Genomic DNA, 11017 nt, shown 5'->3' on the forward strand with positions numbered 1-11017 from the left:
TCATTGGAAGAAAGGATTAAAGTGATAGATGAAAGAGAAGGAGAGGATTTTTATAAAGTGCGCCACATTCCCTCCATCGACTTTGTAAAGTTACTGGATTCAACATCATTTGAGGTATTTATTTATGTAAAATAATAATCTTTTCATTCTTTTTTTTTTCTTTCACCCATATAGTTAGATATTGATATAAATTTAGTAAAACAACAGAAAACAAAAATACACATCTTTAATTAACATAAAAATTGTAATTAAAATATAAAAAAATAAGGATTTTGAATATTTTTCTAGAAAAACTAAAATTTTAATATCATTTACCATAATTTTCAATTCATATTTTTAATTAGTATACATAAGAGATGATGATATGTTTATACCATTTTCTTGTTGATGCAGGTAATTACACTTCATTGAGATATTCAACCCCATCAAGTGTGTGTTTTTAAATTGGATTGCTAAATAATATGAACTTGAATAAAGTGATGTTTATCAATAACTTGATTAGAGTATAGATTTTCATTAATGAAGAATGATTAATTATGCAATATTTTTTTTTAGATTCTATATATTTTTATTTTTTATTAGGTACCCGTTTGATACGAGTTTAAATTATATGACATCCATTTCCACCGGAATATTATATATAAAAAGAGTCATACATTAATCATTTTGAAACTTTTAACCGTTTAATTAATGATATTAATCATTTCATAAAATTTTTTAAATCAAAATTATCATGAAATATTAAATACGTTTTACTCATTTACTATTTACTAAGAACAAACCGATAATTAAATATCTAATAATTTGTATTCTTAAACCTGGATTGGGATATTCTGGAGAAGAGAGGATTCGGATATTCTTAAACCTGGTTTTCCACGAGGAAGAAAGCCGAAAGGGAAGCAAAATATTGTTCACAACACGCAATAGGAATGTAGCTTTACATGCCGATCCTTGCAACGCTCCCATGGAGCTCTCACTTTACAGATGATGAAAGTTGGAACCTTTTGTGTAGGAAAGCATTCCCACGGAGCAAAATGGGTTCTTAATGCTGCTCACAAGAATTTGAGAAGCTTGGAAAAGAGACGGTGAAAAAATTTGGAGGTCTGCCTTTAGCAATTGTTATGTTGGGAAGCTTGCTAGCAACAAAACAGTCATTGGTTCAATGGGAGATGGTTCACAAAAATTGTAACGACCTAATAGTCATAGGTGTCGGAAAATGTATTTTCGAGATTCTATTTCCATAAATCAGATTCGTAATATTTATTAAAAATATTTACAAAGCTAATTGTGTGATTTATGGTTAGGGGTGTGATAAAAATATTCACTGACACTTAAAAGGGCTCCCACACCAAGATCATCAATATGGTCCAGTGAACAGAATTTTAGTTTCAAGCTACAATGACTTGCCTTATCATTTAAAACCATGCGTTTTGTATCTTGGTCATTATCCAGAAGATTGGGAGATATCAAAAAATGAACTCATTCGATTATGGATAGCTGAAGGTTTCATTTCACCATCATTGGAAAGCAAAGAAATCTTGATGGAGGATGTAGGCTAACAATTTCTAGAAGAGCTTATAGATAGGAGCTTGGTTCAAGTTATCAGGCAAAGCTATACAGGAACAAATGTTAAGACATGTCGAGTGCATGATCTGTTGAGGGGCTTGTGCACGAAGAAAGCAAAAGAGGAGAAGTTCTTGGAAATTATTCAACAACAGTCAGAATTGGATGTGACATTGGCAGAACCTATGCTACGAAGAATTTCTATTCATCCTAGTGAAAGGAAAGTTCATTTGAAGGGAGAGCATCAAAAATTACGTTATTTGTTGTTGCCTCAAAATGAAACATTGCAAGATTTGTGTATTTCGCAATGCAAAAGCTTCAAATTTTTAAGGGTGTTTCAAAAAGTGGCATGTGTTAGTTGAAATCGGTAATCTCCTATATTTGAGATACTTGAAGTTAGAATGTCAGAATAAAATGATTTTGCTGTCATCTATTGGCAAGTTGAAGAGTTTGTACACTTTATACATCAAATTTAATTTTCACATCGTAAATCCAAATGTTGTGTTTAAGTTAGAAAATTTAAAGCATATTGTAATAAAAGCGACTAAGTGGATCGGAAGAGGAATTCCTTTGTGCCCAGGGTTCATTTCAAAAAGTATTGAAACTTTGAAGTACATAGTGGTGGTAACGTGGTGCTTAGGTTGACTAATATTCAAAGTTTAGGAATATATTTACAAGAATAAAATATGTGAAGCCTATCCTCATCTTGCTATCCAAATTGCAACCCCTTGAGTCATTGCCCTTGGAGTTTTTACACCTTCCACACCTATCATATCTAGACTTAGAATCCCTTTCTCAATGTCATCATCTCTCTTGGGATTAATGGGGATAGATGATAGTCCACATCCAAGCCATCACGTTTTAGAATTTTTTCCACCAAATATCGTGAAATTTTTTCTAGAGTGAAATTTCTTATCAGGTATCTTAATGACACGAATTTAAATTATATGACGTCCTCTCTCACTTAATATTATATAAAAAGAATTATACATTAATTATTTTTTATTTTGAAACTTTTAACCGTTTAATCAATAATATTAATTATTCCGTAAAGTTTTGTTTGAGTGATCATAACTTTAGCTTACCTTTTCTTCACATGCCATTTTACTTTATCGATTTTGTATGGCATCCAATGTGGAAATTGGAAACAGCTTTTGGTTTCAATGTGGAAAATCTCTTGCGCTTTTGGAATTTTGTGTACACCTAACGTTTTCTTTCTTACAAAAAGAAAAAAATAAAAGCGAGTTTTATTATTATTATTATTTGGAATAAGTTATTTTATAATTGCTATGAATGATATGAAAATAAATTTGATTTATTATATATTTTTAATCTCTATAAATATAAATTTTCTTTTGCTCTCATTCCTTATTTGCTTTTACTCTTCTATTATTATTATTATTAATTACTGTCCTTATTATTTATTTCATAACTATAATTTGTTTATAACATTTTTAATCCTGATTATAAGTTGGATTTATTGAATTTTCTGTTTTTAATTTCTTGTTATTATTCTTAATTTTATTAATAACAAAAAATCTTTCCCCAAATTTCCTATTTCACTAAACACGTGTTTCTCCACTAATATATGTTATTCCCGAAAACAGCTCTTCGAAACTTCTGATAAAGAGAAATACTTCTCCACTTAAAATATTCTACTAATACTTGCCGATCTGTTTGGTGGAATCTGTTCTGAACAAGCAGGAGAAATGGCAGAGGCTATTGTGTCCTTAGCTGTTGAAAGAATTTCTGATTTACTCATCCATGAAGCTGTTTTCCTCAAAGATGTGAAAGATCAAGTTGAGAGCCTAAACGCTGAACTTAAGCGAATGCAGTGTTTCTTGAAGGACGCGGATCGCAAGCTTGAACAAGATGCGCGTTTCCAGAATCGGGTGTCGGAAATTAGAGATCTTGCTTACGATGCTGAAGATGCTATCGACTCCTTCATCCTTGAACGTGCACATCAAGGAGGCTTTCAAGGAATCGTCAAGAGATTCACCTCCATTTGCACCAAACCTTCGCATCTGCACAAAATAGGGGTGCAGGTCAAAGCAATCCAGACCAAGCTCCAAAACATTTCCAAGAATCTTCCAGCTTATGAGATATCCCGTGATGGAGAAGGCTCTAGCTCAATTTTGCAGCAACGGGTAAGAAGGACATACTCACATGTCGAGGAAGAGGATGTTGTTAGCTTGGAGGTTAGCACGAAGGATGTCATGACCAAGTTGATGACTGAAGAAGATAGACTCCATGCCGTCGTTTCGATAGTCGGCATGGGGGGCATTGGTAAGACTACTCTTGCCAGAAAAGTATATAATCATGTTGATGTGAGACGCCATTTTGATTACATGGCTTGGGTTTATATATCTCAACAATGTAAGCCGAGAGAAGTTTTGCTTACTGTCTTGATGAAAATTCTCTCTCCTTCTAAAGATGAAAGAGAGCTATTTGAGAAACTGGAAGGGAGTGAGCTGATGAAAAGGCTTTTTGACGCTTTGAAAGAAAAGCGGTATTTGATTGTCCTCGATGATATTTGGGGAAGCGATGATTGGGATATTCTTAAACCCGCTTTTCCACGAGGAGGAAAGGGAAGCAAAATATTGATCACAACACGCAACAGGAATGTGGCTTTATACGCCGATCCTTGCAACACTCCCATGGAGCTCTCATTTCTTGCAGATGATGAAAGTTGGAATCTTTTGTGTAGGAAAGCATTCCCACGGAGCAAAATGGGTTCTCAATGCTGCTCACAAGAATTTGAGAAATTCGGAAGAGAGATGGTGAAAAAATGTGGAGGTCTACCTTTAGCAATTGTTGTCTTGGGAAGCTTGCTAGCAAGAAAACAATCAGTGGATCAATGGGAGACGGTTCACAAAAACCTTTTCCATGGACACTTAAAAGGGCTCCAACAACATGATCATCAATATGGTGCGGTGAACAGGATTTTGGTTTTAAGCTACAATGATTTGCCTTATCATTTAAAACCATGCTTTCTGTATCTTGCTCATTATCCAGAAGATTGGGAAATATCAAAAAAGAACTCATTCAATTGTGGATCGCTGAAGGTTTCATTTCACCATTATTGGAAAGCGAAGAAATCTTGATGGAGGATGTAGGCGAAGAAGAGCTTATAGATAGAAGTTTGGTTCAAGTTTGGAGGCGAGACTTTACAGGGACAAAAGTGAAAACATGTCGAATACATGATCTCTTCAGAGACTTGTGCATGGAGAAAGCAGAAGAGGAGAATTTCTTAAAATTTATTCAAAAATCTGAAAATTCTCTTGATGTGACCTTGGTAGCATCTATGCCACGAAGAATTGCTATACATCCTGGCGAAAGGGGCTTCTATTTAAAAGGAAAGCATCCAAAATTACGTTCTTTGTTGCTGATGAATCAAGAAAAGGTATTGATAAATGTCCATATTTCAAATTTCAATAACTTTAAACTTTTAAGAGTGTTGAAACTTACTAGATGGGTTGAGGAGTGGCATGTGTCAAGTGAAATTGGTAATCTCCATCATTTGATGTATTTGAGGTTACGATGCATAATGAAAATAATCTTGCCAAGGGCTATTGGAAAGTTGAAGAATTTACACACTTTGTACCTCCGATGCCTTTTTCACTTTGTAGTTCCAAATGTTGTATTCCAGTTGGAACGCTTAAGGCAATTTGTAACGAAAGGGGATGAGTATCCTGAGATCGAAAGATATTTTCATTGGTCGCGAAACTTTTCTTCAAAAAATATTGAAACTTTGAAGTACATGTGGGTGGACAAGAAGTTGATTGAAAATAATGAGGTGCTTAGGTTGACTCATATTCAGTGTTTTGGAATAATATTTAAGAAATCAAAAGATGTTAAGCCTATCTTACTATTGGCGATATTGGATTGCCTTAAGTCATTGTCCATGACTTTGTGTAAAATTTTCTATAGAAATCAAGCTCATTTACATATCTAGATTTGGAACCTCTTTTACAGTGTTGTCGCCTCTCCAAATTGAAGTTAAGTGGTCCCATAAAGGAATATCCACATCAGAGCCATCATGCTTTGAAATTTCTTCCACCAAGTATTGTCAAGTTAACTTTGCAGTTCTCTCATATGACTAATGATCTGACGGGTGTGTTGGGAAAGCTGCCATGTTTGAGAATTCTTAATTTACAGTATTTGGGGAGAAAAATGATTTGGTCTGTCAATGGTTTCCTCAACTTGATTTCTTAAAATGCATCCTTTATTTAAATTGAAGGAGTGGGAAATAGAAAAAAGCACAATGCCATGCCTTTCGAAGATTAGAGTTTGGCCAATATTGAAAGGTTAGGGATGCTTCTAGAAAAATTGATGTATATTACTACTTTTCAAGAACTGTTAATAGTAGGAGTGAATTTACCATTTAAAAATAGGATTAAAGGGATAGATGGAAGAGAAGGAGAAAATTTCTATAAAGTGCACCATATTCCCTCCATCCAAGTATTTACACGCCTTTGCCCGTGAGGTATTTATTTCTGTAAAATAATAGTCTTTCCATTCTTTTTATTTTTCTTTCACCCATATCATTAGAGATTGATATAAAATTGGTAAAATAACATAAAAGATACCATTTTATCATTAAAATATAAAAATATTATTTCATAAAAATTAACATAAAAATTATTATTAAAATATAAAAAATAAGGGTTTCAAATATTTTTCTAAAAAAACTAAAATTTTAATATTATTTTATTAATTCATAATTTTTATTTCATATTTTTAATTAGTATACATAAGAGATGATAATATGTATATACTATTTTCTTCTCGATGCAGGTATGGCCGAACTCCATCAAGTGTGTGTTTTTAAAATTGGATTGCTATATAATATGAATGAAGTGATTGTTGATTATTAATTTGATTAGAATATAGATTTTCATTGATGAAGAATGATTAATTATCCATTGTTTTTTTTTTCTTCTAAATTCAATAAATTTCTATGTTTTTTTTCTTATATTTCGAGACATTAGTTCTCTTGTTTACAATATTAGTTTTGAGGGTTTTTTACCCTAATATTATAAAAAAAAATTTATACACCAAAATGAGTTGTCATCCAGATTAATTACGAAAATGGTATACTTTTTGGGGTCGTGCCTACCTGACAGGCACAGTCCATTATTTTATTATTAAATTTCTTTTTTTTGTTTTAAAAATTATTATTATATTATTTTTAATATTTATATTAATATATAGATAAAAATACGGGTTTTACACGGATAAAAAATACCCGAAACAGGTCGAGCCTGTCAGGTAGGCACGACTAGTCGTGCCTGACAGGTAGGCACAACACCCTGAACATTTCCCTTTTCTTTCTTTGCATTTTACAAAAAATTGGTCTTATATCACTTTTGGTCCTTCTACTAGGCCTAAAATTAAAATTCAATCTTTATACTTGAATTTCTACAATAATATTTGGTTCTATTTTTTATAATTTTTTTCCAAATAATTAATATTGTTAATTACTCTGATAAAATTTTTGACTTGTTTTTTTAAACAAAAAATTAGTTTAACAAAACAATGATATGTTAAGTTAGAATAATTTTTAAATAATAAAATTTCTAACAAAGTTGTATTAAAATTTTTGTTAATTACTCTATAAAATTTTTGATTAGTTTAACAAAACAATGTTATGTTAAGTTGGAATAAGTTTTAAATAATAAAATTTCTAACAAAATTGTATTAAAATTTTTGTTAATTACTCTGATAAAATTTTTGACGTGTTTTTTTAAACAAAATATTAGTTTAACAAAACAATGATATGTTAAGTTGGAATACATTTTTGTTAGAAATTTTATTATTTAAAACTTATTACAGCTTAACATATCATTCTTTTGTTAAACTAATATTTTGTTTAAAAAAACACGTTAAAAACTTTAACAGAGTAATTAACAATATTAATTATTTGGAAAAAAATTATAAAAAATAGGACCAAATATTATTGTAGAAATTCAAGTATAAAGATTGAATTTTAATTTTAGGCCTAGTAGAGGGACCAAAAGTGATATAAGACCAATTTTTTGTAAAATGCAAAGAAAGAAATGGGAAATGTGCAGGGTGTTATGCCTGCCTGTTAGGCACGACTAGTCGTGCCTACCTGACAGGCTCGACCCGTTTCGGGTATTTTTTATCCGTATAAAACCCGTATTTTTATCCATATATTAATATAAATATTAAAAATAATATAATAATAATTTTTTAAAACAAAAAAAAATTAATAATAAAATAATAGGTTGTGCCTGTCAGGTAGGCACGACCCCAAAAAGTATACCATTTTCGTAATTAATCTGGCTGACAACCCATTTTGGTGTATATATATTTTTTTATAATATTAAGGTAAAAAACCCTAGTTTTGAGATCAATTCAATATTTTCTTCCATTGTCTTTTAGCACTGCTTCTGCCTTCTCTATTTAAATTAAAAATTAGATGATACAATGTAAATGAAAACATATATACTTTTATATGATATAACAAAAAATATTTAAGATTTCTTATAACAAAAATTACTTATTATTAATACCCTTTTTCATTTAATAATGAATAAAACAGATTTATATTCTCTTGACTTATATAGAACGATGATTAAATTTTTTTATTAGATACCTATTTGACACGAGTTCAAACTATATGACACCCATTCTCACCTTAATATTGTATAAAAAAAGTCAAACATTAATTATTGTATAACTTTTAACCGTTTAATCAATGATATTAATCATTCCATAAATTTTTTTTAATAAAAAACATGATAAAGTATTATATATTTTTTAATCATTTACTATTTACTAAGAGCAAATCGATCATTAAATATCTGAGTCTATAATTATTTCAACTTCTACCTTGAACCAAACATAGTATTGTAACATGTTTAATAATGTACTACTTGTCCGGTAACAATATTACCGAAGGTAATCAACCATTTTATGAACTAACACCCCCAATCCAAATTCACAAAAGTTTGTATGTTTGAGAAAGTTGAATTCACATAATTTGTTCTTCCTATTAACAATAAGAAGAAAGTAGCGACTCAACTTTCTATTGAAGACTTGTTTTAATAGGGTTACACAAATCAAAATATAGTAAATTCAGGGAACTCTATGTAGTAAATTCAACTTTCTATTGAAGACTGTTGGTGATGAGGTCCTAATCTATCTTACTAGTGCTCGTACCAGTTATGATGTATGGGTAGCCATTGAAAATAAGTTTGCAACTAAATCTACTATTAAACTCTTTAGTATGCGACATGCGTTGTATTCTCAGAAGAAGGGCCACTTATCTGTTAAAGAATATTTGGCCAAGATCAAGTCGATGAGTGATATGTTGATTATGGCAGGGAGTTCAATTTCTGAACAAGAATAGGTTAGTATAGTTCTTGCGGGCCTTTCGATCGAATATGAGTCTATGCGGGTAGTAGCTTCAGCTACTTGTGTGTCCCTTGATCTTTTGACAAAACTACTTTTTGATTGCGAAGAAAGACAACTTAAGTTCTTGACTAGTATTCCAATATAGGCAAACTTGGCTAGAAAACAAGTTTATAAAAGTGGTGATTAGGAAAAAAGGGTCTGACAGAGATTATTAACGGAGTAAACAATCGTATAGAGGTGGTTTTCAGCAAAGTAAAGGTTTCCATTGTGGTAGAGGACGTGGGGGCTGGTTTTCACATAATCGACCCCAATTCCAGTTATGTGGTAAAGTTGGACATGTTGTTCAAAAGTGTTATTACCGATTTGATGAGAATTTTGCAGGTATCTCTAATGACGATAGGTCGATAACAGTAAATCATCATCATCTTTTCGATCCAAGGCAGACCGCATCTAACTATGGGGTGCATCATTGTTGCAATAAATTTCCTAGCTTTTAAGGAGGTAGTGGTCAACCATCGAGATCTTAAACCAGCTGTGATGACCAAATGTGGTACCCCGACTTCAGAGCCACAAATCATGTTACCAAAGATCTCTCTTCACTTAGTCATCATACTGAGTATACAGGTACGAGTCAACTCTTGATGGGCAATGGGACTCCTATCCCTATCACTTATGTAAGGACCTCTCGATTACCACTAGTAATAGACTTTTATACTTTAACCGTGTTTTACCATGTTCCGAATGTATGCAAAAACTTGATTTCTGTAGCTCAATTCGTAAAAGATAATCGGGTGTTGACGGTCACTAAACTAACTATAAATACCACAAAGGCAAGCGTAGCTATCGAACAATAGTATATCTATGGTGAGTAAGGAATCTCATATCCACGAGGACTAAAAATACTAGTAATTGCTGATATCTTATTATTTTGCCGACAAATTGGAGTGATTGTGTTTTTATCTAAAATTACTAAACTAATTTAACTAAGAACACAACAGAGAATGAATCAAATAAATAATCGAATATTAACCAATGAGATAGACAATACCCAGGAAATAATCCACCTAGACTTCACCCATTATTATGAATCTGAATTAAATGATTTATTCACTTGTGACTTGATCCGTAGAAATCTCTAAATTATGCTAATATCTCTTTCGAGAGTAAGAACAACTGACTCTAGGTTGATTAATTAAAATCTCTTTCTAATTAAAACCCTTATCGTTGCATTAACTCGATCTATAGATTCCCTTATTAGATTTGACTCTAATCTGGTAGATTTATGTCGTCTTATTTCTAGGATTACATACAACTCCACTCAATTATTCTAGATCTACTCTTAAACATGGACTTTTGCTCCACTAGATTAAGCACATTAAACATGAATTAATATCTCGAAAATATTAAAACAAGAAATTAGCACACATAATTGAGAATAGGAATCAAGTATTTATCATGTAAATCATAAATCAAATAATAAGATTCATCATAGGTTTCATCTTCCCTAGGTATCTAGGTAATCAAATAATAGAAACATCTCAAAGTCAGAATAACCACAAGACATAAAGCAACTCAAAAAAACTTCGAAAAAAATTAAAGAGAGATCTTCGATCTTGATATAGATCTGTTTCTGAGTTGATTCCGATGGCATTCTTCAAGTGTTTTCTTCGATCTTCTTTAATGGCCTCTTTATGTCTTCTTCTAATGGGTATTTATAAACTTTAAAATGCTCAGAAAACCTAAAAATTGGGTTTTCCACGTATTAAGAAAGTAGGGTGCAAAATCGACACGAGTTGGCACATGGGCGTATGGCCAGCCCGTATAGATCATGAAAATAGCTCTTTTTGTCTGATTTTGTCTCGTTTTTTGCTCATTTCGCTTCCAAATGCTCTCCTAAGTATAGAATCATGAATTTAAAGGATTAAGAGCGTCAAACTCACTAATTTGCATAATTACTCATCCAAAAACGCATTAAGAATGTGATTAAAATATATTGCTTTTATAGCTTATCAAATATCACCACACTTAGGCGTTTGCTTGTCCTCAAGCAAAATCCTTAACTCTCATTAAA

The 11017-nt window shown here is 31.6% G+C and overlaps 1 protein-coding gene across 1 annotated transcript; it reads left to right on the forward strand.

The window, feature by feature from the left end:
• The first annotated feature begins 3176 nt into the window (after window positions 1-3176).
• Window positions 3177-5513, forward strand: LOC107936664 (putative disease resistance protein At1g50180). Its single transcript, XM_041078199.1, has one exon. It carries the CDS (start codon window positions 3273-3275, stop codon window positions 4665-4667), a length of 1395 nt encoding a protein of 464 aa, XP_040934133.1. The 5' UTR covers window positions 3177-3272; the 3' UTR covers window positions 4668-5513.
• Window positions 5514-11017: the final 5504 nt, after the last annotated feature.

This window comes from Gossypium hirsutum, chromosome A10, assembly GCF_007990345.1.
Source record: "Gossypium hirsutum isolate 1008001.06 chromosome A10, Gossypium_hirsutum_v2.1, whole genome shotgun sequence".
Taxonomy (NCBI): domain Eukaryota; kingdom Viridiplantae; phylum Streptophyta; class Magnoliopsida; order Malvales; family Malvaceae; genus Gossypium; species Gossypium hirsutum.